Consider the following 27,016-nt stretch of genomic DNA (forward strand, 5'->3'; position numbering starts at 1 on the left):
AAACGATATATTTTCCTATTTTGGTTGTGCAATGGTAGACATGCTTGATGACCTGTTTTTCCCCGGGAAAAATCAAGCCTGGTGGCAGACTGAATAGCATAGTGAATTAGAGCCTTATATGGAACCGATCTATACGCAGATGGTGTCATTTTCCTAAAGCCATTACACTGTGCAATCAGTATTTACTTCAGTTAAGTGATAAGTTAAAGCAATTACTATTGCTGCTTTTATTTATACAATTTTTTGTTGAAATACGCCTATTCACAATCTTGCAGAGAGTTGTTTAAATGATTCCCATGTCTGCATTGTAAACATAAAGCTACAGCCAGCAGCAGATGAGCTTAGCTAAGCACAAAGCCTGGGAACTTGGCTGGTTCTTGCCAAAGGACACAAAACCATTTGCTACCAGCGTAGACTCCAGGAAGTTACTAGTGGTCAAAGAATATTTTTTGCACACGGCCCCCGATAAATGGTGAACGGCGGTACATTTCATCTTTTGTACCTAGAATGTGTTAACTTGTAGGCAGGTTTCGCTTTGAAGAGGGCAAGACTAGCTCTGTCCCACTGCCTTCAGTTTTTATGCTAAGCTATGCTAACTTGTTGTTGTCTGAAGCTTATGTAGCGTTCATACATGAGAGTGGTATTGATCTTCTCCTCTAACTCTCTGCCAGAAAAGTAAAGTAGATATAAATGCTTCATATACATATATACATATTCAATACATGTAACACATTGTGTGGCTGCATGCAACATTTTATAGTATTAACAACATTTAAAAAAAACACAACATGTACCCATCATTACCTCACCACTTTAACTCAATCCATAATGATAAAATTGATGAAAATGATTATTTGAGTCTGGGAAATGACTGATCAGATCATTGTGCTCTAAATGTGTTGTGTGTCAAGCATCTGTAACAGATAGTATACTGGATATAGCTCCTAATACTTTGTTGCCCATGCCCACATTCTCTGCTCTCACTTCTACAGCCATCCCAAAAATGAGTTGCAAATACGAGTTGATCCTCCTCTTAATGTGGGAAAATGGAGGTGATAATCAAAAGATTAGCATGACATCACAAAACACAATATCAAGTTTCATAAAGCGTGTTGGTTGTGCGTCATCTCGGTGTATTCTGTATTTCTCCAGCGAACATTAGAACTCAGCAGGTTTAGTCAGTCCATTAATCTCATCATAAATGTGTAAGATCCCTTTCACCACCACCTCACCCTCTTGTCTCTCCACCTTATCATGCTCTCGCTCTGAGTGCCTCTCTTCTTGAACTCCTTAAGGGTGTCGTCAGTCTCTCCCGCGCTGCTCGCTCACTGGAGGGTGTGGGTGACTTGAGTGCCAGGAGAGCTTTGAATAACAGAGAGGGGAAGAAATAAAAGGAATAAGCACCACAAGCCCCTCAGTCTTCAAGCAGCAAAGAGGAGACACAGGAATAACCATGCCTGAGCCAGTCCCTGCAGGTATGCAGATACTTTTTGTGAAAGCATAATTCATTGTAATTAGTCTGGAGACTTGGGGTTCAGTGAAATATTTTGATGACTGAATTTGCCTGATTTGGATGGAGGATTCTGTGAGGTTTATTTGCCTGCAATAGATAGATACTACTTATATGTGTGATTGTTTCTGATATTTTTAAAGGATGATTGTATTGTGGTATTGTGTGTGATAAAAAGGATAAGGATGATGATCTGACGAGGAAAATACATATATTGGGTTCTGAAGAGGAGTTTAAGCCTGTCTTGAAAAGAGCATGATACCTGCTGTTACGGTATAAGGTAGAAAAAGTTGACTAAATCTGGTTGAGATGAAAGTTTAATGTTCAGTCTGGGGAATTAAACCCCATGTGACAGCCACAGTAGCTGTTTACTGCAAAGGTGCTGAGGAAACCAAAAATATCAGATGATGTCATTGCTCAATGTAACTTACAACAACCAGTAAAGTGGAAAGTAGAGGGTTACATTTTCATTCACTGTCAGAAGATATATTCATACACAGTGAGACAAAAGCTTGAATAGACAAAACCAAAAAAAGTCAAACGTTGATGTCAAAAGGGCAATAAATCAAAACAGACCAAACTCTTAAAAATGTGATCACCACAATGACATTTAAATTACAGTTGCTGAAACGATTCAGCATCTGATAAAGACAAATGTTTTGCCACCTTGCCTCCTTGTTGTTATCCGTGCTTAAAGAATATTTGAAAGGCCGTAAATTATCACATAGTCACCTGCTATGACCTCATCGGGGTCAGTATGTTAGTGACAGCCCTTCTTGACTAAATGTTAAAGCTTCCTAACAGACGTGAAAAGGTTCATAGGTAGGGTGCAGTATGCAGGCCTACCTATACAGCTGCAGCTATCTGTGTGCGGTAGTGTCTGGGCTGTATAGAGGGCCTGCTTGGGTTTCAGTTCACAGCTTCAGTAACTGACTTGCCTCACGCGCAGTGGTTAAAAAAAGAACATTGCATCATACATTTTTATGCTTCGTTTTTCTTGGATTACTACATGGAAGTTTTTTTTGCATGTTTAAGCCAAATTCAGAAGGCTAATGTAAACAATTACAATTATATACTAGAGTCTGATTATGTTTTTTGCTAATTTAAAATTGCTCATACTCATTTTCCATAGTTCAAAGGAGCAATATGTAGTTTTGTGAAAGACATTTTATGCTTTTATGCTTTCATGACTGAATAAAATGGTGTTTATTTATGACCTTATTAATATTGTAAATAAAAAGAAAAAAAAAATTAATTTCTTCTCCAAAACAACATAGTGCCCCTTTAAATAGTCAGTCAAATTCATTTTTCAGCCATAAACTGGAATTTGGCATACTCGGGTGAACCATTCTTTCTCAGAAATAGTTTCCTGTTGTCCTTCACCTTTGTGGAGCCATCCGTCCTCCACTCAGACCCTGTGCGGCTTTAAATCACTGACCTGACAGAAACCTAAGATAAGAGACTGTCATAGCAGATGAGTCAGTTAGTGGAGATGAGTTTTGCAGGCCAAGATTGTGGGAAGAGTGTTGAGCCTTTCATACCCCTTCATCTAATTTCTACACCGACCGTGCTGTGATAACGAATGTAATGAGCTTTGCTTGACTTGTTAGCACATTGCTCCTAATTCTACTTCGCACTATTCGAGTCTTCTTCTCTACATCCGTCCCTGGGCTAATCTTTTACAGATCCCAGCCAGTCCCGCTTTATTTTTATCTCAGAATAACAACCAGACAATATTTTTATTCACCATATACAGTCACAGCTTTAATCCATGTAATAAAGATATGATTCCACTTTGCTAACTATATGTCTGCACCACCCGCTGCTCTGTCATTCTGAGCCAAAATGAGCTGCAAAGCCTTGAGTATGAGGGTCAGATGACCTGCCACTGTAACATGTAACTCTATTTGATGTTTCTGAGAAGTACGCCATGTGATACTTGAAGAAAAACATGATTTTAAACAGCTCAACAACTATATTTGTCTTCCAAAAATCCGACGCGACATTTTCACCCTTAACTTAGCCTGCTCAATATGAATTATTTCTTTATCTTTACCTAAGATTCGTTGAAACGTTCTCAGTGCTGGCTCAATGAGCAGACAGATCCCCCCTCGGCTAGCAGCTAAAAATACTTCGCAATAACCCCTGACCTTTTCCACTTCCTCATAAGTCCATAGACTTTCCTACACACCCAAGCATATCAGGTTTGCTGTAACCAATTTGGCGTCCAGCCTGAGATAAATCATTATGTAATCCCCTCACTTTGGTCTAGAAAGTTCTGTCATGGTCAGCAGGCCCGATGCCTCCTGCTGAATGTGATGTAGCTCCCAATGTAGTCAATCAAAGCACATGACAGTTTTCTGGTCAGTGGTTGGAGGCGATGGCATGATTGACGGTCAGAATTCCTTTCATCATTGTGACCTGATTAAACACCAGGGGCAAGTTGAACCAAAAGTCACTGAGGGGTTCCTCCAACGCCGTTTATCTTATTTAGGATATAAACACAACATTAAATGATTATTTTGTGGGGATAATAAACCTTATAAATAACTTTCACAGACACAATCTGGGGTCCGAAAGATGATAAAAAATGTGATAGGAACATGTCATTCACAAATTGATGGACAAGTCCTTAACTTTTCCACGTGTAACTGAAACCTGTGTGGCACAAACTCCGTATGTATTGAAACTGTGGACGGCTAATACCTGTAACTTGATAGACATAGATAGATGACATTTATACATTTTATATGATATATAAATGTTTTAAATTATGTGGGGCTGATATATCTTCACCAACTTTGAGACAGAGGTCATCAGAGGTTCAATTAAGCCAGGACACCCAATAGCTTTCTTTATGCCTGGGCATTACACACACTGTAAATCAAGCTGCCAGTGGCAAACATCGTGGGGTAAACAAACAGTGCGGTGAAGACCTGCACTACTTCAAAGGCCCTCAAAGGACCATTAAGATAGAGAAAGTACTAACACCAAAATATGAATTACTTATAAATGAAATGGAACTGAAAACAAAGATATACAAAGTGGTGGAGGAAGTTCTCGAATGCTTTATTTAAGTAAAAGTATGAATACCACACTGTAAAAGAACTCTGTGACAAGTGAAAGATCTTCAGTGACTGGTTTTTGTTATGCCTAAACAAACTAAATAAACAAACACTCTTCGTTTTCATGACTGAATAAACTGAATAAATAAACTGACCTTAAAGGACAACACAGTTTCATACTGTCTTACTTTGTGTATATTTGGCGGACCCTGCCACCTTTCTAGCTTCAAACAGTGTTCTGGGGACCTTATTTTCCTCTGAGAACAGATTGTTTGTTCAGTTATTGAATAAATAACTATTTCTGAGTTTGTATTATTGTCTCATTAATAATGTAAATATTAAAATTATGCGTTTCAATTTCTTCTCCAAAACTACATAGTGCCCCTTTTAAGTATTAAAAGTTGAGTACTCACTGCAGAAAAATTATATAATTACGTTACCGATGCAGCCATTTAAAAGATTTTACTGTTGTAATTGGTTGAGCTGTAGCTTTTTCTTTCTTTTTTTCACCGTTTTGAATTGTACTACAGTAAATGATGAAGTTAAGGTACTCAGTTACATTCCACCAGTGGATATACAGTACATAGTGCTGAAGAAGGCTTGTTTACAACACTGTTAGTGACAAAAAAAAGGAAGAAAATGGAAGAAGGAAATCTCGCCTGAGTAAACAAACAAAAAAAAAAAAACACCCAACAAGCATTGCTTCTAATTTTATATTATCTAACGCAACTCTGACAGCTTTGCCAATATATGAAACCACAGACAGTCTCTGAGGGGAACATTTAAACTGTGAGGAACAGCTGTTCTAAGTTCATTACCCGGCTTTATCGCAAACTTGTTGGAGATGATCAAGATTCTCATCCCGAGAGGACTGACTTAGCAGATGCTGATGCAGATTTATGCTTAATGCAGGTGCACTCACAACGTGTGTATGAAGTATTTACACCAAAGTAAAGAGTTTGTAGTGTGAACCAAATGTTCTTTTTGCACTGACAAAGGACACATTTTTTTACTCTGTGGCTTTTGTTACTACTATATATCAGAGATATATTGTAGCTGTTATGCATTAAGCCATATGGGAAAACCATAATTGTACAATTGTAGCCTTAAATACAATGCTGAAAAGGCTTAGTTTACCTAGAAGACAAGCCTTAGGTGAACAGTAAAGCAAGCAGGGTCAAATGGTCCGACTATTCAAGGAAACTGTTTTCAACTTATGAGAACGTGGCACGACTTCAGGGAGGTCATAAGATACCGTCCCTGGCCTTTACCAGCATCTGCAGTGACCTCCAGGGAGACACACGAGGAGTAAGGGTATATTATCTGCCTCTATTTCAGTTGAGAATTTCTTTGAAACCAGAATTAGGTCTCAACAATTACACCGACAGTGCTCCTCCAACTCCATACAAATTGACTACTCTGTCGTCTGAAGCTCCAATCGGACCAAACGAATGCACCAATCAGAAGGAAAGATGATGTGCTAAATTTTATTGGTATCAGTTTCAAAGAGTTGTGCCAGCATATTAGACATTTTAAAGATGGCCATTTCATAAAATGTATCCTCTTACCTGGTAGGTATTATTTTAGAGTTTTGGTTTCCAAGATTAAATTTCATGCTTTACCATGAAATTTAATATCGCCTAAACATTTCTGAAATACCACATAATAAAATAACAGTGCACACATCAGTTTCAGACAAACATGCAGTAAAATATCATGAAGTAGGTGTGATCAAATGCTTCAAGATCTGTCATCACTTCACTGATTTAAGATATATAGGACAACCTGAATTAAGTTGAGCAGTAACAATATTTCCAAAGGGTTAGGGTAACCCTAACCCTTACCCTAACCCTAACCCTAACCCTGTTTTCATTATGCATAACTGTGGTGCACGCTTCTAATCGTCGCCTCTTTCTGTTTCTATCTCTCAGCTAAACCGGAGGGGGAGGGTGCCGGTAAGTCAGCTGCTCCACGCCGTTTTCATAGTGACCTTTTGTGTGTCTTACATTATCGCACACTGACTTGATAATGACTCTCACATTTTCACTTTTGCTCACATATCATGTGTCAAACACACAGGCTCTGACTTCTGACGGCGTCTAACCAGCACGCACCAATCCTTCATTGGTCAACTTAATTCTTTATCAGGATTGCGTCTTTATTTTATGCACATATGCCAACGTGTATGATCTATATGTTCAGCCACAGACATCTGGTATAGTGTATATCATCAGATTGCTGAAGCTGTTTACTCATCTGTCTTGAATTATGCAACAACACATGCGTCACAATGAGAAATCATGTTGGTTTACACGAACCATGTTTGAGTGTGGTCTACACACTGATAATATCCAGCAGCTCAGCTGTCGTAGTGTGTCAAATGTATGTGTTTTCCATTGGGGCTCCCGTGGTGTAACTTTTCAATCACTATTTCTCACAAAAATCCACTAATTGTAGCCCCAGAGGAGCCAACTGAAGATGGTGAGGGACAATGTTTTTCTTTTTCTTCTCTCTCTCTCTTTTTGTGACTCAGTGCATTTAAATTGTGTTAATAAGTGACATGGAGTGGGTTTGACTTGAACTGAGTGCTGAAAAATGCATTTAAACTAATCAGTCAGGGTAATTATCTGAATAATACCGAACAAGTGGTTTTGCTACATAGATAATAAGTAGAGCAATTACCGAGTCAAGAAGATAGGCCTATAAGTCAATCACATTGTATGAGGCAACATGAAGCTGCTGAAGAGGGATAATGCAATTATTCTGCCACTTTGATTCAGCATATTTGCATTTCATAGTTAGCCTACAGCATGCGTCACATATGTCAGCTGAAACCACATAGCAGAATATCAATCCTCAGTGTATTGTGTGTAACAATGTCAGAAATCAGTGATGTCATGCAGCATCATGTGAATGTTGTTCATGTCTGTTTTCTTTCTGTTTCGTTGTGTTGATGACTACTTAGGAATAGGATATGAATTAGTGTTCTGTTGCCTTATTTGTTAAGCATTTTGGACCTTTGCATTGTAGAAATGATTCATGTAAGAATGGATGCATTTTCCATGCCTGTAAACTCTGTTTCCCTACAATGACCTCTGTGTTACATTCCACTGCAGGCATGTGAAGTTTGAGATAATATCTGCAACTTCTTGTTTTATGTTTGCGATGGTGTCAAGGACTCATCATCTTCTGTTTTCAGTGACTTAACAATATTTTTTTATTTGGCCAGCTATACCGCAGCCAGAAGAAAATGGTAGGCACCTCTTAGTGTCCGGAAATAATAAACACTTTCTATTAACTTTCTCAATGATCGTGCGACTTTGATTCAGCGTGTTTGCATTTCGTTGCTACTGTAGCCTACAGCATGTGTTAGCTGAAACTACTGTCCTGACCTGGTATCAACATCCGTTCTGAGTGACCAAATCACAAGTTGAATGCCGTAAGCACAGGTGTGAACACATCCCAAGATGCACTGATGACATGTTTGAGATCTGATCACTCAGATCACATTCGGAGTTGGTCTAGAACGTAAGTGACCACATTCTTTTACCAGCGAGTCCGAAAAGGTGCCCCGGGCCACTTTAAAGGACCGCCTACATCCTCCGCAAAACAAGAAGGAGAAGCCCTGGCAACAGGCTGCAACACTGCTGTGACAAATTCTAAATCATTCATGCCTTCTTGTAAATTCGACATGAAATGCGATACATTAAGTTTTTACTGTCCTCGTAAAAAGTTTCAGTTTACATCACTATGACCTTAGCTTCAGTGCCTAAAAGTGCGTCTAGACACCCAACATTTAGCAGCTGTTTGAGCACACTGTTTCAACTGATGTTCTTTAATCTATCTATCTATCTATCTATCTATCTATCTATCTATCTATCTATCTATCTATCTATCTATCTATCTATCGTGTGTGAACTAATGGGCGTAAAGCCTTTCGCTTGTGATCACTCAGGACAGATGTTTATGTCAAATGTGCCTCTACAGCCTCTACATCTGTTGTGTGGTAGCAGATTGTATATCCACAGTGAATTGTGTTTAACAATCTAGTGTCCGAAATCAGTGAAGCGATGTCATGCAGCATCATTTGAGTCCATGTTTTCTTTCTGTTTTGTTTTGTGTTGATGATTTGTCCAATCAATGTTCTTGTTTCCTTTAGTTGATTTGAGTTGTTTAGCATGTTGGATTGACACATTGTATGTAGCAGACAAGAGAAGACATGTGTGTGAATCTTGATATACTCTGAAAGACTGTAACTGGATGCATTTTCCACATCTGTAGACTGTGTTTTTCGACATTGACCTTTGTGTTACATTTCACTGCAGGCATGTACGAGCAAATATCAGCAACTTTGATCCGTTTATTTCTGTTTTCGATGACATAACCATAATTTTTATTTGCCCAGCTAATCCGCAACCAGAAGTAGATGGTAGGCACCTCATTTATTTTTGCGATTTTCCAAAATTTTAAGTTCTCATCCAGGTCTCATCATCTTTCCGTTTTCATTGACTAAACCATGATTTTTATTTGCCTAGCTGTACCACAGCCAGAAGAAGATGGTAGGCACCTCTTAGTGTCCGCAAATAATCCACAATTTACCTACTTTTAACTTTGTCAACTTTGATTCAGCGTGTTTGCATTTCATGGCTAGCCTACAGCATGTGTCTCATGTGTAAGCTGAGACTACAACTGTGTATGGGGTTGCTGAGTTCATATCCGCAGTGTACTGTGTGTCAGAGATCTGTGAAGTGATGACATGCAGCATCATGTGAATCCATGTTTTCTCTCTGTCTTGCTGTGTCAAGGACCAGTCCAATGGGAATCAATGTTCGGTTTTCTTTGGTTGATTATGAAATGTTAAGCATTTTTGAATTGTGCATTATAGAGAAGTTATACACGTGTATGAAGCAGACGAGAGTCAAGTCATCTGTGTGGATTTTAATATACTCTGACCGACTGCAACTGGATGCATTTTCCACATTTGTCAACTGTTTTCCTACATGTAGGCATGTGACGTGAGAGCAAATATCTGCATCTTTCGTTGGTCAGAGATGTCTTTGTGGTTTTCCCAAATGACTACTGTCCAGGTTTCATCATCTTTTTTAATTTCAGTGACTTGATAATTATTTTTATTTGCCCAGCTAATCCGCAGCCAGAAGGAGATGGTAGGCACCGCTTTGTGTCCGGAAATAATACGCATTTTCTATCAAATTTCTCCTCAGCTTTCTCAGTTACGACTGAAAATAGTGAATAATTACTATATAAGCTAATTGTCATTCATTTTCCGTAGATCAACTCCCAGCAGATGGAGGTAAGGCAGAATCCTGTGCATTAGTCTGTGCATGACTGTTATGTATTGAACTTAATTGTATTGAACTGTATTGTATTGAACTGTATTGATGACCTGCATAATGCATTTTGTCTACTCCAAATATATGAATGAAATATGAATATATGAATTAATGACATGGATAATAGGATTATATGTTTCACGTTGAATGCCTTATGTTGTTTTCCATCATTGGATTGATATATACATATACTGTATATATGTTATGAGTGAACTTGAGCTTGGTTTGGTTTTACAGTTTGTGCAACATGGTCAGTTTTGTAATTTACTGTTGTGTTGCCACGTACAGTATACAGCACTGTATTTTACGTTTTCTTTTGTTTTTTTGACGTTTTACTGTCGTATGTTGTGTTCAATTTATCAGTGTATTTATTTTATTTTTTGCATGCAGAGACATGTTTACACTAAACATGTAAAAGGAAACCACCTCAACTTGTGAATGAAATATGTTTTGAGATGTAATGGTGCATGGTGCTTCAGTTTTTATGTTTGTTTGTCTCTGTTGCACCTTGGACATATTTCTTGTGCAACAACGAAAATATTAGCTTCATAGCTGCTTTATTCAGTTAAGTGTGCTTCCTTGTCTGCAGCAGAATCGGAAACTGATGGGGAGGGTAAGAAAAGAGCAAGGTTTATATTAATGTGTCTGCCGCTAATTTACTTTTGCCCCTCCAAAAGTATGGTTTGAGTGTTGGTATTATGTGCTGGTTCAGATGTCACATAATATATGAAGTGTTAATCGGATCCGGTTTTATTTCATTATTTGAAAGGATTTCGACTACTTCAATTTGGACTTGATAAACGGCTTTTAAAAGATTTTTTTTTCTTTAAAATCAGCTTGTTTCCATGGTTTTATGTAAACCGTCTTTAGCACCTTTGTGATCTTCTTCTAATTGTCTCACTACTGCTAAATGAATGCAAACAAAGTTCATCAGGCTGCAAGACAAGCCTTCCTCTGCTGTGCACCACAGAGCTGCAGCAAGATCCAAAATGTATAAGTATGCAGGGTGACTGCTTGTTTCAGCGCTCATATCCTCCGGATCCCATGAAAATCCCTGCTAAAAAATCCCCCTTAAGAGCTTGTAGCTTCTCACATCCAGTCTAGCAGCTACCCTCAGAATAAGCCACACCTCAGGCCTACAAGTCACCAGATCCTTAGTTGTGTTAAAGAGAAAACTTAGAGCTGGCTAAAGTGGTCCCTGTTGTGTCATGCTGGTATCTAGTGATACTGCCACACACCTCACTGACACATTATGCAGGTTATTTTCTGTCAGCAAGTCAGAGTTTCTCCATGTGAAGCGTGCTGCCCATCTGTGACCTATGAGACCAGCTCTCTTTTGCATTTGTCCCTCTGGCAATTTTAACAATGAGTGGAAACACAGCTGTGGTTTATGTGTTACAGTCAGTTGTAGAACAATGGCAGCTGTTGCTGCTAAAATACCAAGTGTCATCTGATGTGATGACACTTTTATAGTAACTCCTCAACTCAATGTTTTGCTGTACTGCAAGGAGAGCTCAGCCCGTGAAGTCATCCGAGATATCATTTTGTGCACATCAAACTTAATGCCTCCAAACATTAGTTCTGTATCCTGGGCCATGTCTCATCCTTTATATTAAGTCTAAATGCCTGGAGAGTGTCTACTAACTAAACCATGGCTGTGCATCACAGCCTTGCCGCGTGATTCATAAGTCAACTGTCTAAAAAGGTTGGGGTTGAACCACAACTCTAGCCTGGGAACCAGACCAATCAGGCGAGCTCGTGTTTTATTTGCTTTGGCAGATACATCTGGCCCCCGTCTCGTTCAGACAGATTTCCATCCGACTTGTCCCGTGCCAATCACAACTGTTTATCCAATATGGGGCAGGTTTGATACATGGACTTTATATACATATACATTTTGTTCTGCCCCTGCTGATGATACCCTTTGGAAATCAAAAGTGATTCTAGACTAATTCACATTTGTGAATTGATCTGATGATGCCAGACTACAACGTCTCATGTTATTCAAGTGAAATCCAGAAGCTATGAAGCTGCCTCAGTCCGCCAGCTTTCAGGGGCACAGAGTGATACATTATGCTCTATCTGATTGATGACTTAACCTGATGACCGCTACTTTTAGGCTTTTTGGCCAGTGAGGCAAGACCTGGATGATGGGCTTGAGGGCATGCAGAGGACAGGTGGGTAGACCTCTACAAAGCTGGCATGGTTGCTTTGTGTCCTCACAACAAGGTTGCTATCTTTGGGCGGTTGGCTGCTTTGCCATGAAACTTTGCCCTGGAATAAGGCCTGCCGAGTGACGAGAGGGGTCAAGCAGCCAGGGTGAGGATATTAAATGTTAACTTTAGTTACTGTCCTGGATGTTCCCTCCATAAATTTCTCGTGGGAACGGGTCCCATGATGTGACCACAGCTTCCTCTCTAAAGTTTATCTCTTTGCAGCATTTATGAGTGCACATCTTATCATCCTTTCCGCCTGTCATTAAACAGCCATCACTGAATGTGTGCCAGATGTTCCAGACGGAGCTCAGTGTGAACGGAGACACATTTTAGTGGAAAGGAAAGACAAGCACAGTGGCTGAGCGTGACAAGGGGAAACGTGGGAGCACTATTCAGTATCTCTTGAGCATCAACCTCTGTCCACAACAGTCTATGTTTAGCAAAATGGTGATTTTACATGGTGAAGTGATTTATGGTTGAACATTTTAGCTGGTTGGCAGCGTGGCCAGGCCTAATCCCAAGGCAGCAGCTGAGTAAAGTTCAGAAGGAAACCTGAGGAGATGTGCTTTTCTTTGGTCACATCTCAGCCTATTTAGATGACAGACCATCCAAATCCAATTTTAGCTGTGGGAACACGCCAAGTACAAAGATTGCCATTTACCTTAGTTTTATGAAATCAGGCTTTTTTCCCATTAACACTATTGAAGAGGAGAGAGGTTTGAGGCAGAAGAAAATGAGCACAAAATGAAACGACAAGAAAAAGCAGTTTTTCAAAGCCTCAGTGTGGGCAAATGCACAAAATGAAAAATCATTTTTGTCCTGATGAAGATCCAAACATCGTCTCCTGGCGTCTAGAGTTTATAAAATTCGATGTTCTTGCACAGGAATAATAAAGAATCATACAGTATGAGAGCTGTGCAGGAGGATATCTTCACTTTAAACACAGTAACCACTGATTTTAGGCTGATTTTTCATGTCTACCATTCGTTTGATCCCATGTCCCGACTCCAGATAGGGAATTGCATCATGCCGAGTTTGCCGTCAGTGTGTCTATTAGAGTAGAATTTCTGTGTGGGAAGTGCTTATCATACCAAGGCTGTTTAAAGCCAGAGCCCTGGGGGTGTAGTGTTTGTGGGGGGGGGATTATCTTCACTTGGCCAACTGCAGACTGTTTTGGGGCACTTGCACCAGTATTTCTAATGAATGTTAGAGGGAACTTCCTGCCAATTCTTTTAAAATATAATTCCTGCCATGGAAACATTTAAATGCTCTAAGAACATAAAAGTTTGCCCGGAGTTGTACCTGAGGGTATCTTAACGCAACAAACTTTAATACAGACTTTTATATCCGTTACTTGTCAGTGCTCTAAAGAAAAAAATAATAAATGTCTTTAAAGTTACACTTCACTAGTTTTTACTAGTAATTGACTCCTTTGTGACAAGTAGCCTCGCAATATCAGTCCAAAAGAAGTAATCGAGGTAATTTCAATGTATTCCAAGTTTAGAAGTGTAATCAACACATTTGATTACTTTCTGTTGTGATCGATAACAGTCATGATCTTACTTTCACGTGTAAAATTATGTTTTGATTGCCGTTCACTGTGTGCTGTGTTAATGTAATAATTCTACAGAATATTCATTCTGTAATTGCCTTGTTTTACCTCATGAGTTTTCAACTGACTTATGGTTACAGTATAACAGTGAATAGTTATACTTCCATTTGTTAAGCAGGGATATTTGTTTTTCCCATCAGGGACAAACGCAGATGAGGGTAAGGATGAGCTGAAGGCACAGTGCCGGACTGCTACTATCCATGCATGCAAACATGATGTTATGAAATGCAGATGTTTGCATCCTACAGTATGTGTAGTTATATGATATATGAATAGATCATATATTTTTGAGAGGTTGGCTGTTGGTATGGTTGATGAATTTTTTTTTTTGCCAGGTGAGCAATTGCAAAGTTTTGCACTGTACAGTCTGTCTTTATTTAGATGCCGATGTAAAGACGTAAAGTATGCACTGTTAACTGATTTGCACCTTGAATGTTTAGTCTTTGATATGGTTAGAACGGGCGTATATATGGAGGTCAGCAGGTGCACTTGCCTTGACATTTTATATTTGGCACAGTCAGAGTTCATTAACACATTCTGCACCTTTTAATCTGTTAATGATACTTTGCTGAGTGATTCTGTGTCACTGTGACTTTTGCTTGCCTGCTCTCCTGCCCGTGTACAGTATGTGTCGTGAACCGAGTTGTGCTGGTCAGATAACTTGTAATGGGGTTGTGTTTACCCACATCTTTCAACTGAAACACAGGGTTTACTCGCCTTTTTATGAGTTTACCATTACTTAGACAGTTTAGCCAGATGACACAGTTTACCCACTTTTTATTTTTACCACTGCAACCCTGCGTGCGATGACTTTGTTGTAATTACTTTTGCCACAGGGAAGCATAGAAGGAACTCAAAGATGGAAGTCAAATTTACAAATGTATGGTATTGGACCAGAAAACAGCTTTTCTGGCCTAACTTGTTCAAGGGGTTATTGATTAATTTAAACAATTTCCCCTCTGGGATAATAAAGTATTTCTGATTCTGATTCTGATAACATCAGCCACTAAATGTGGCTTTCCATAACTAGCTAATGTTGCTAATCCTATCTAGCAAACGTTAATGCTGGTAATGCCAGCTAGCTAACGTTAGGGCAGTGCAGTATGCTAGCACAGACATATTTCTTGTCAGTAATGACAATATCATTAACTACTAGATTATAATGTCAGAAAACATTTTGGAAATACATATGGCTAATGGATGCTATTTATGGATACAGACATTACACATTTCTTATGCTCTAATGTTATTATTAAAAAAAAGTCATGACATATGTGATAAGCAAGAAAAGCATTAAATAGCCATTTGTATTGCAAACCTATACAATAATACAGCTTGTTTTAATAAATATGTTAATGCTAGCTTCAACATTTGATTTGAACATTTGGTAATGATAAATTACAGCACAGCAAGACCTAAGCATCTAAATGCAACATGTTTTTTAAGTGAGTATGTTGTTCATGGAGAAACTGTTTACTTTTCATTCTTCATCTGTGGTTTATCATGTAGTGTTTGTTATGTTTCATATAAACTGTATGTACACAGTCTGTGTGTGATTCAGAATTTCCATGAAAACTTCCCCGTGTCCTTCGCTCTTTGGTTTGTCGCACACTGTGAATGTTGCCAATGCCATTTAAGTGCTCCTGTATGTTTTTTTATTTCAGTGCTTGTCCTAGCTGAATCCATCAAAAATGTATTTCAAAATCGAAAGAGCAAGTGATCTAATTTCTTTCTCCCTCTTTTCAGAGCCGGGGTCGACTGAGCTCACTGGGCTCTTCCTGGAGAAGCCACCAGAGAGTGTAGTCGCGGTTGCAGGTTTGAAACGCACATGGATGAATAATTGTTAGGACAGACGGGAAACTATTGCAATCCATATTGTGTAACCTGATTACATAGTATTATAGGAGGTAATTGTTGTTTGTGGATGGCAGGAGGGGATGTGACTCTCATAGCCAAGGTGGACTCGACAACCCTGACGAGAAAACCCACCATGAAATGGCTGAAGGGCAAGTGGCTGGACCTTGGCAGCAAGGCTGGGAAACACATGCAGTTCAAGGAAACCTATGACAGAAACACTAAAGTGTGTGATAGACAGAGACATTCATTTTATGCACTTTGTGATCTGGTCCTCTTCCTAAGAAGTAATATTTTCTCCCCAAGATCTACACTTATGAGATGAAGATCATCAAAGTGGTCGCTGGAGATGCTGGGGGCTACAGGTGTGAGGTGACGTCAAAAGACAAGTGTGACAGCTCCACCTTCGAGGTCTCTGTGGAGGGTGAGTGGAAATGGACTCTGGCTTGCTGAGATTCCATACGTGCTGCTGTTTTGATCTGATCCAGCCCTAATGTGCGTTCTCTGCAACTTCTCTTGTTACAGCTGCACAGCAGGAGCAGCACACAGATATTTTGTCTGCCTTCAAGAGGGCGTAAGTGCACTGGGGGTTTGCTTTTCAGCATGCCTCAGAAGCCTGTGTGAGCGTGAGCGAATGCACAAGGGGAAAAAGCATACGTAGACTATTTATAAGGTTTTCCACTGTGTGTGAGTGTGTCTTTCAGCACAGGGGGTGTAAGACAGTGCAGTCAATTTAATGTCAGTTAGGTTAGCCTACGCTATATGCTTTTTAATACTGTGTGTCTGAATCCACACACACAGGGATGCTGGAGAGGACGAGGGAGACCTGGATTTCAGTGCTCTGCTGAAAGCCACTAAGAAGTGAGAAGCTGAGTGTTTTTTGGTTTGCAAAATTATTAACCGCACAGCATTGTTTACATGCCTCTCCACTCCAATTACATTGGTGTCCCTTTTGCCCTTTTCCTTGACTAACAGGAAGAAGAAGCCTCAGAAAGAGGAACCAGCAATCGACGTGTGGGAATTGCTTAAGAGTGCCCATCCGAGCGAGTACGAGAAAATCGCCTTTGAGTATGGCATCACTGACCTGAGGGGCATGCTGAAACGTCTGAAAAAGATGAAGGTCGTTGAACCCAAGCACAGCGAGGGTAAGTCTGGTCAAGCAAGAGGTGAAGGAAGGGGGAGAAGTAGAGGAGCACTGGAAGTATAAATTACATGAATTACGGGCTGAGATTTTGCCTCGGGGGACACAGAGAAGTAAGGACAGCAGGAAAGAGTAGGCAAGAGCGAGGGTATCATGAAACTGTAGAAAGAAGAACCTGATGAGTTGTTCATTCTTCATTTCTCCCTTTCTGCCTTTAACCCCAGCTTTCCTGACGAGGCTTGATTCTTGCTACTCGGTGGAAAAAGGCAAGAAGATTGTCCTGAGGTGTGAGGTCGTCGACCCTAACGTCCAGGTCAAATGGTTGAAGAACGGCCAGGAGATCAAACCCTCAGCCAAGTATATCCTAAAAAGCACAAACACATGAACGCACACCACAATTACTCTATAAACATTGGGTAGACTGTATCCCCCAAATATTTAAATGTCCTTTATTCAGGTAGAAAAATAACATATACAAGGCCTATTCAATTAGTGGCCTGAGGGTCACATCCAGCCCAGGAGCACCTCAGAGTGTCCCGAAAACATGATGAAATATGTAAAACTTAGTGTAAAAAAAGATACCATTGCAAAAAGCACTTGAGTAAAGGTCTTGCTTTCTGATATAAGATGCACTTAGGTATCAAAAGTGCAAGTAAAAGTAAGTTATAGTGGTAAATAGTATGAATACATATAAATATTAATATTCAGCATTTTTGTGATTATTGTAATCAGTGGATTTTTTTAAAATCAGTTTGCTGATAAAATAAATCAATCTAGAAATGTGCTCCTAAAATGAAGTACGGTACTTGAGTAAATATACTTAGTTACATTCCATCACTGGTAAAACTACATATGTAGTGGTATATGCCCTTGTATGTCTCAAACACAAATGCCTGCAGATGTGGTGATCTACATATAAGTCATCATATTCATTAATTTTTTTTATCATGCATGAAAAGGTGATAAATAACTTTTCTTTAAAACCACAAGAAAAACTTCTAATATAATCCACTAGATACTGTTGTAAAAAAAATATTATGTTAATATATTTAGAAATGATGGTAATGAGTTTTCACTACATTTATTTTATTTGCTGTTATTTTTGTCTGGGCAGATTTAGACCCCCCTAATGTTGACTCCCCGGCTGCAGCCTTTACATGGACACCAGTTATTGTTGGTTAAAGTTTTTCCACCTTGCTAAGCTCCACGTAGAAACCTTTGCCTAATTAGTCTGTTAAACTATATCATATTAATCATCAAGCTCAGATGGACTTGATAGGCAGTGTTGTATAATTATCAGGCTAAAATTATCAGTGACACAAAGTCATACTCTGAAACCATGCTGGCATCAACACATTTTATTTTTAGCTGGTCATAAGGAGCCTCCCAGAGGGTGAGGCACATCGCCCTGCAAATACATCTTATGTCTCATGTAAACCAATGCAGATCCCCCAAATAAACACCTGTTTGAGTGTGAGAAAAAATCACCCATTAAAACGATTTGTTGGAAAACAATCCAGTCTTTCAAAATAATTTAGGAGTTTTTAATACCATAATTTTAGGACATTGTTGCCAAGCCAACAGTCAACAGCTTGATAAACAAATACCTCAGCACTCTGTTTGAACTTTTTTGTGTCTGTCACTTTTCAAGGTATGTCATGGAGGCATCTGGGAATGTCAGAACACTTACCATCAATAAGACGTCCCTGGCTGATGATGCCGCATATGAGTGCGTGGTTGGCGATGACAAGTGTTTCACAGAGGTGTTTGTCAAAGGTGCAGCATCTTTTTGTTAACTTTAAGCCTGCAGACATTCTTAATGTGACTTTGTAAACCTCCTGGCGTGACACAACATCCCTCTCTGCTCTACCCAGAGCCCCCTGTGACCATCACCAAGCTGATGGATGACTATCACGTGGTTGTTGGAGAGAGAGTGGAGTTTGAGATCGAGGTGTCAGAGGAGGGCGCCCACGTCATGTGGTGAGTATATCAGTCATTTAGTTACGAAGGCTCAATCAAGCGTTAGGCCATGGCTTGTACTTTGTGTAGTTTTTGTCTGTCTAAAACTTTTTCATTTAACAGTGTTTCATAAAGTTGCTTGGTTCTCACGTCACACATTTATGGAGGTCACATTTGATGACAAGCCATGAGATCAAACTACTTTTCCGACCGCCCTCAAACACTCACCAGCATCAACTTGGCGACTTTTGATCCCACAGTTAATAACTAAGCCAGTTTCCACAGTTTCTGTTGTCATAATGTTGTGGAAGCACAGCTATCTTTTTTTCCACTCAGTCCTAGATTATGCTGAGGCCATCCACAGTATATGGATGCATCAAATCCCAGTCTTATAATCTGGTAGAAGGTTCAAGTTTGGCATTTAGCTTACTGGTATACTAAGGTACCTGCACTCCTTTTTCTCAAAGTAAAGGATGCATTGTCTTTAATTCATCCATCCAGTTCTCCTAGATTGTAGAGATGAGCGGTACACCATTATCTATATCTGTATAAACAGGCAAAGTTCCTCCCCTTCCGCCCCCATGGGACTAAGCTCATTTTATATTCTTTTCCAGGTTCTTTGAGGATGTAGAGCTGCACAAAGAAAAGGATTCCAAGTTTCGCATCAAGAAGGACGGAAAGAAGCACACACTCATCATCCCAGAGGCCACGCTGGACGACATTGGAATGTATCACGCTTGGACAAATGGGGGTCATACCAAAGGAGAGCTGGAGGTGGAAGGTACCACTGAAAAATATTATATACTTGCTGAGTTTTTATTTCATTTTTGAATGACTGAATAGTTTATAAACCTTTTTAAACTATTAATAATTGTGAATTTGTTTATTTTAGATTAGCTAAAGAGAGAATTCTAATCAGGTGTACAGACTGTATTTTATATAGATCTTCTGTATTTAGTTTTTGTTTTCTGTCATTGAAATGTGGGCTGTTCAGTGCTGAGGATGCAGCTGAATTTAACCGCTGGCCCGAGGGCTTAACGCCTTTACAAACAAACTAACAGCCCATGGCAGCGGGTGTCAAGATGTTGCCATCATGAACCTTTTCCTCCCTCTCCCCCTACCTTCACACACTGTCTCTCCTGCCTGAGCTGAGCTCTTGTGGTTTCCAATGTCTTATTTAGAAAAACAACTGGAGGTGTTGCAGGACATTGCTGATCTGACAGTCAGGGCCACAGACCAGGCTTTGTTCAAATGTGAGGTGTCTGATGACAAGGTCACAGGAAAGTGGTACAAAGATGGAGTGGAGGTCTTGCCGAGCGAGCGCATCAAAATGACTCACATCGGAAGGTACAAGGATATAGGAACAGATTTATATGTGTCTACATATTGTCTCTAGATTCATGAGGCAGATGTTTTCAACACATCACGTCTTCTCTGGTGCTTCTTTTCAGATTTCATCGGCTGATTATTGATGATGTGAAGCCGGAGGATGCTGGAGACTACACGTTTGTTCCTGACGGATACGCTCTGTCACTTTCTGCCAAACTTAACTTTTTGGGTGAGAGAGACAAAGTGATTACTAATGTACGATCATGAAAGCATTTATAATCAGCATCCTGTATAAAATCACTTTTTCTTCTCTCCAAAACAGAAATCAAGATTGACTATGTGCCCAGACAAGGTAGGTGAATCACCTCAGTTCATAAAAAAAAAAAATAACTCTTCTGTGTATAGTTCATATCCCAAACCCACTTCCACACACACACACTCTCTCTCTCTCTTTATCTCATTACCCATTAACCAGATCCTCCAAAGATCCACCTGGACACCACTGGAAACATGGTCTCCCAAAACACCATCATTGTGGTGGCGGGCAACAAGCTCCGTCTGGATGTGGAGATCTCGGGAGAGCCAGCACCCACTTGTGTTTGGTCAAAAGGAGATCAGGTATGGACATGAGAATGAATTGAATGTATGATTTTGGTAAGTCAGCAGGCTAACTAGCAAAGCGCTCACTATCTCCTCTCCTCCTTTCACTGGGCTTCAGTTAAATGCTACATCACCAGAAAAAAACTGCTGTTCTGTTGAGATTCGACCGAGGCAAAGAGATTATTTGTGCCCGCGGGCAGTTTGGGGTACAGGGATGCAGGGAAAGAGACTGTCCCTGATGTTAATGGTCAGAAAGTGCCCTTTTATGGAAACAGGATATGTTTGGTAGTTTTAAGGTAATCAGGTGATTTTTTTAAGTAAAGTCACTTTGTCAGATTTTACAGTGTAGTCAGTTACAGCAGCAATTTGCATTACTAGTGCTAAGTAATTCATGCTTCTCCGATGCGTTAATTAGCCAGTTTCAGACACTGAGGGCCGTGTGAGGGTGGAGGCGAGGAAAGACCTGAGCTGCTTCGTCATAGAGAGTGCAGAGAGGGAGGATGAGGGCAACTACACCATCTGTGTTACCAACCCTGCTGGAGAGGACAAGGCCATGCTGTTTGTGAAGATTGTGGGTAAGTGAAGATCTCGGTATGTTGTCAGCAGATAACATGTAGTTAAAGGCAATATGTAAGAATTGGCAACCTGTCAAATTCATACTCAGAACAAATAAATGGTTGCATATCATCAGAATAAACGCTAACTGCTGCTAACAGTAGCTGCCCTAGCTCATTAGCTCATTTAGCTGTGCACCGATCGGTTCGGACTGGGTGTGTTAGTGTTTACACCAAGCTAGCTGGTTAGCATGCTTCATTATATATTTCTGCAACACAGTACATTGACATTATAATGTCAACACTGCTATTTACTCACATTATGTTGACAATTTTGATTAATTTTTGAAGGATTTCAACTCTCAAATTCTTAAATATTGCCCCTTTAAGTCACCGATTTTCTCTACACTTTTTAAAATGTGTGTTATGTGTTTTAAAAGTAACTGTAATCTCATTTTAGATGTGCCTGACCCCCCTGAGAATGTGAAATGCACAGGAGTGGGAGAGGAAACTGCCACTATCGTTTGGGACCCTCCCGCATTTGATGGCGGTGCACAGCTCAAAGGTAAAGGATGGATTTTTTCTTAACCACTTCATGTTTAATGGTCTGGATATATGAAATATTAATTTAAATGCTCGGGTTTATGTGTGTCTTAAATTCTTATTCTACTCATAGTTATGTGTTCTCTGTTCTCCTCTATCAGGTTATCTCATGGAGAGGAAGAAGAAAGGCTCCAGCAGATGGACAAAGCTCAACTTTGATGTATACGAGTCAACCACATATGAGGCTAAGAGGATGATTGAAGGTGTTCTGTACGAGATGAGGGTGTTTGCCATCAACAGCATCGGCATGTCTCCGCCAAGTATCACCTCCAAACCCTTCATGCCCATTGGTACGTACCACAGCCATCTTAACACCATCTTTCCCTGTTCTTCCCTTTGTGCCAGTCAACCTACTGCTTCTCTTGAATCTCTCTCTTTCTGCTACCCCTTAAGCCCCGACTAGCGAGCCAACGCGTCTGTCGGTGCACGATGTGACGGACAACACATGCACCCTGAAGTGGCTCGCCCCAGAGAGGATTGGAGCTGGGGGCCTGGATGGCTATGTCATTGAATACTGCAAGGAAGGAGGTGATGAGGCAGAACATTGTGTTTCCAATATAACAGTTTGAACATTTATGGACAATTTAGCAGCATTCTTTAAACAAATGATAACTTAAGGGCATTTGTTTAATAGCTGAAGTGGTACAGGTCAGACTCCCAATAGCAAAACACAACAACTAAGAATCAATTCCCACTCTCTGTCATATACTGCATGGACTTCTCTTTTATTTCAGGCACTGAGTGGGTGGTGGCAAACCAGGAACTTTGTGAGAGGCAGGGATATGTGGTGCGCGGCCTCCCCGTGGGAGAGAAGATCGACTTCAGGGTGGTGGCAGTAAACCTCGCTGGACGCAGTCCTCCTGCTAGACTGGCACAGCCCGTCACCATCCGTGAGATCATGGGTGAGTCAGTCAGGTGGAGCTGTGGACAGACGTGAGTCAACGAGCACATGTTTACATATTTCATGTCATATTGACTTAGAGCACTTAAGCATTTTGAGTCAACGTCTATAGCGCTTGTTTTGGTTTATATAGACGGGCGCCTGATTCTCTTATAGTGTAATACTTAATGAGATGTGTTTTCCTGCTTCAGAATATCCTAAGATCCGCCTCCCGCGTGAGCTGAGGACAAAGTACATCAGGAAAGTCGGAGAAAAGATCAACCTGGTCATCCCCTTCCAGGTTAGAAACAAACCTGTGCTACGGTTTGGAAAGGCTGTGTTAATGTGTGCTACAATATATAATATAATAGTAAATAACTGTAGGAAGAAAACCTGAGTGCACCATTACGTTCAAAGATGTTGGAGGGTTTTTGTAAGAACATTTGGGCATTTGGGAGGGTGCTGTGAGACACTTTAACAAATATAGGTATTATGTCTTTAAAGGAGGAACTCCATTTACAGGTGGTGGGGAGTACTACTGCAGATGGGGAAAAGTTGTATAAACCCCTTTGCACTTATTATTCATTGTAATGGGTTGCCCTTTTCATGACCCACCCAACTTTAGTGAGACACTCTGTCAGAAAAGGGCAGATTCCTTGCAACACTTTAAATTAAGGTCCTTGTAATAAACATTAGTTGATAGGTAATAAGGTCCTTATAGGTCTTTTATAAGATGCTTATTAAAGGTGCAATATTTAAGAATTTTAGTTGAAAATATTCAAAAATTAACTAAGATTATCAGCAGAATGTGAAGAAATAACAATTTTGACATTATAATGTCTATGCACTGGTTTGCAGAGATATCTACTGAAGTTAGGCGTTTCAACTCTCCCCCGGTGCTCCAAGTTACAGTCTGGACCACTAGCTGCACTACAAACTGAGCTAACTAGCTAATAGCAGCTAAAGTTAGCAGCAGATCGTGGTTACTCTAATTATATGCTGCCCCGTTTTTTTAAGAATGAATTCGACAGGTAGCTCTGGACAGGTGGCTGTTTTAGGGGGATTATAAGAGCTTACAAATGTCCTATAGTCGAACATTAAATGTGTTGATTGACATAATAATGTCAAAACGCAGCTTAAAAGGACCTTCAAGGGCATATCACCTATTTACTGACGTTTATTACAAAGACCTTAATAGAGTTATATCAGCTAACACATTAGAAGTTATCATCTACTACTTGAAAACTAAATAGATTTTTTTTTTCATCTTGTGCCGTCAGTCACTTGAGAGAAGCTGTTCCCTTTTATCCTGAACAATGGATCATTTTTGTGTCTTGCAGGGTAAGCCACGCCCTATCGCAACTTGGTACAAGGATGGTCAACCCGTTGACCCCAAGATGGTCAACGTCCGTAGCACAAACGTAGACACCATCCTCTTCATCCGTTCAGCAGAGAGAGATCACTCTGGGAAATATGAGCTGGTGCTACAGATCGAGAACATGGAGGACAGAGCCACTGTTGACATCAGGATCATTGGTATGGTCGTCTCTGCAGCTGGAAACATCCATCGCTGTGTGTGTTTTAATGTTGTTTCTATATGTGTCAGTGTCAGTGAGAACTATTAAGGCAAGACACCAGGTGATAAGGGAAGACATTATAACAGAGAGACATCACCATGCAACTTTGACAGCTGATACATACATTGAGACAATTATTTTTTGCATTACAAGTTTTCTGAAAATGTATGGTTAATATGCTAATGAGGCATTATCTAATGAACTTTCCAGAACAGAAATCTGAACTTAAGTAAACAACCTAAATATGTATTTTGGACATTTTATTTCAAATAGCCTGAGAGATGTCATGTTATGGAAGCACAACAGTCCACAATTGCAAACACATACAAAAATGTACCTAAATTATCAACAGAATATGAAGATTTTGATGTTATGATGTCTTTGTAATGTTGTTAGGATCAGGGTTAGAAAATCTGAAATGTATCTGAAAAGTATCTCGGTTTGACAGCTGAAATGTACTGAACATCTGACGTGTGATCTGTTCAGAAAAGCCTGGACCTCCTGTGAACGTGAGGGTGACAGACATCTGGGGCTTCAATGCAGCACTGGAGTGGGAGCCCCCCAAGGATGATGGCAACTCTGAGGTCACTGGATACACCATCCAGAAGGCAGACATGAAGACGAAGGTGAGTGAGGGAGAAGGGGTGGCGTTTGACACCAGGATCGTCCCAATAGTAACCTGTCAAAATGTCCACTTAGGTCCGGCAGGCTCAACAACAATGCTGAGATAACCTCCAGCCAGTGTTTGGTGCATTTGTGATCTTTGTCTTTTTAATGCAATAGCTCCAATTTTCTCCCTCCAGGAATGGTTCACTGTTTATGAGCACAACAGACGGCCAAACTGTACGGCTTCAGATCTGATCATGGGCAACGAATACATGTTCCGCGTCTACAGTGAAAACCTCTGCGGCCGGAGCGAGGAGCCGCGCTTCAGCAAGAACACGGCTACCATTGCCAAGACAGGTGTGTGCACATGCTTATGTACAGTACAATATGTGTGTGTTTGAATTTTTTTCCCACACAGGACTGGAGATGTCGAGTTTACTTCACATTTCTGCTCTGATGTATGGCGGTTGACTACATTTTCCTGCTCTCCCACACTTCTCCATAGGCCTGGAGTTAAAACGAAACCCCTACAAGGAGAAGGACGTTTCCTGTTCGCCCAAGTTTACTCAGCCTCTGGTTGACAGATCTGTAGTGGCCGGATACAGCACTGCTATCAGCTGTGCCGTCCGAGGCTGCCCCAGGGTAAACATGCATGTTAAAGTAGCCTGTGGAGCATGATTCACTGGTGGAGGCTGCCAGTTGTCATAAAGAAATGAAAGTCTGAAGTCGGCTGTAAGAGCGACTTGTGCGCAGATTTACCTTTAGTAATAAAAATAAATCTACTTTATATAATCTATTACTCATTTATATGTCAATAAGATTTTTTTCATCATAGCCTAAGATTGTCTGGATGAAGAACAAGATGATCATCGGTGAGGATCCTAAGTACCTGATGCAGAACAACCAGGGAGTGTTGACCCTAAACATTCGCAGGCCAAGCACCTTTGACGGAGGCAAATACTCCTGCATGGCTGTCAACGACCTGGGCAAGGACGAAGTGGAGTGCCAGCTGAGCATCCGAGGTAAGAACAGAGGGGAGGAGGAGGTAATTAGAGAGCGAGGTGAGTCTCTTTTGTAGTGCAAAACACAGACGATTTTTAGGTGGTAGGTTTTGATTACATGACACACACTAATGCACACTAAGGTGCAATATGTAAGAACTGGTCACATGTCAAATGAACAGAGTGACTGCTAACTGCTGCTAACTGTAGCTGCCCTTAGCTAGTTGGCTCAGTTAGCCTTGCAGCTCGCAGTTCAGACTGGGAGCTTTGGGACCAGGGAAGTGATAGTGTTTACACCGCTAGCACAGCAGCTTTCGATCAGGATGGGCCAGGGCTAGTTGGTTAGCATGCTAACTTCGGCAGATATCTCTGCAATGCAATACATAAACAAACAACATAAAAAACTAAAGAATTCTAGTTCAAAACATAAAAACGATTGCTAAAATTATCAACAGAATATGATGAAATAACACTTTTTAAGTTGTGTTGAAGAAAGCTACTTACTGTGTCGCAGAGATATCTACTGACGTTAGCATGCTAGCCATCTAGCCCCGGGCCTGAAAACCTCTTCCTCCCAGCGGTCCAAGCTTCTGTGCTAGTGCTGTAAACACCAACACTCCCCCAGTTGTCCGGCTAGCTACACAGCTATCTGTGCTAACAAGCTAACAATAGCTACAGTCATGGATGTATAAACAGAATACACTTAGCAGCTGTTGGCAGTTACTCTGGCGATATACTGCCACCTATATGTTGGAGTATGAATTGAACAGGTGGCCAATTCTTACATAGTGCACCTTTAACTTTTGAATGATTTTCAAAATAAATTCTTACATATTGCCCCTTTAAAGCTAAAAGCTCATTGTGTTTACAATGACAGCTGCACAGAAATAAATTGTTTGAATTTGGATATGAAGAAGATTCTTACATATACAATATTTGGCTTTACATTTGAGCTTGTTACAACAAAACCTAACACTCATCATCTGTCCTGTTGTCCCACAGTTGCCACCGACCCAGACAAGAAGTGAGAAATCGAACAGCAAAGAATGTGAAATGATATGAACCAAACAGTGAATGAACAGTGAATGTAGCAATGTATGTAGCGTACACACTGTTGAGAGTGATTCAAATAAAATGTAGTCATGCCTGCCATACGTA

At 40.3% G+C, this 27,016-nt stretch overlaps 1 protein-coding gene across 11 annotated transcripts; it reads left to right on the forward strand.

The window, feature by feature from the left end:
• The first annotated feature begins 1,327 nt into the window (after positions 1–1,327).
• Positions 1,328–27,012, forward strand: LOC311249926 (myosin-binding protein C, fast-type-like). Of its 11 annotated transcripts, XM_084341356.1 has the most exons (33): positions 1,328–1,475; positions 6,507–6,530; positions 7,033–7,056; positions 7,805–7,828; positions 9,717–9,740; positions 9,866–9,886; positions 13,895–13,912; positions 15,501–15,569; positions 15,686–15,834; positions 15,915–16,032; positions 16,134–16,182; positions 16,410–16,469; positions 16,584–16,753; positions 16,974–17,106; positions 18,401–18,525; positions 18,624–18,729; positions 19,323–19,489; positions 19,890–20,055; positions 20,160–20,266; positions 20,360–20,389; positions 20,513–20,655; positions 21,053–21,212; positions 21,652–21,756; positions 21,896–22,084; positions 22,188–22,322; positions 22,529–22,696; positions 22,887–22,975; positions 24,015–24,210; positions 24,738–24,877; positions 25,055–25,214; positions 25,363–25,499; positions 25,693–25,879; positions 26,861–27,012. In XM_084341356.1, exons 1-33 carry the CDS (start codon positions 1,454–1,456, stop codon positions 26,884–26,886), a joined length of 3,441 nt encoding a protein of 1,146 aa, XP_084197482.1. In that variant the 5' UTR covers positions 1,328–1,453; the 3' UTR covers positions 26,887–27,012. The 11 variants fall into 11 exon arrangements, with proteins under 11 accessions (XP_084197482.1, XP_084197485.1, XP_084197486.1 ...); XM_084341359.1 differs by lacking the exon at positions 13,895–13,912; XM_084341360.1 differs by lacking the exon at positions 9,717–9,740.
• The last annotated feature ends 4 nt before the right edge of the window (positions 27,013–27,016 follow it).

Source organism: Pagrus pagrus (genome assembly GCF_965226575.1).
Source record: "Pagrus pagrus genome assembly, chromosome: 21".
Classification (NCBI taxonomy): Eukaryota; Metazoa; Chordata; class Actinopteri; order Spariformes; family Sparidae; genus Pagrus; species Pagrus pagrus.

Coding starts and splice junctions, on each gene's coding strand:
- LOC311249926 (XM_084341356.1), top strand. CDS start 1,454: ATGCCTGAGCCAGTCCCTGCAG. Junction 7,057..7,804: donor AGAGGAGCCAACTGAAGATG/GTGAGGGACAAT, acceptor TTATTTGGCCAG/CTATACCGCAGCCAGAAGAA. Junction 20,390..20,512: donor TGACTATGTGCCCAGACAAG/GTAGGTGAATCA, acceptor CCCATTAACCAG/ATCCTCCAAAGATCCACCTG.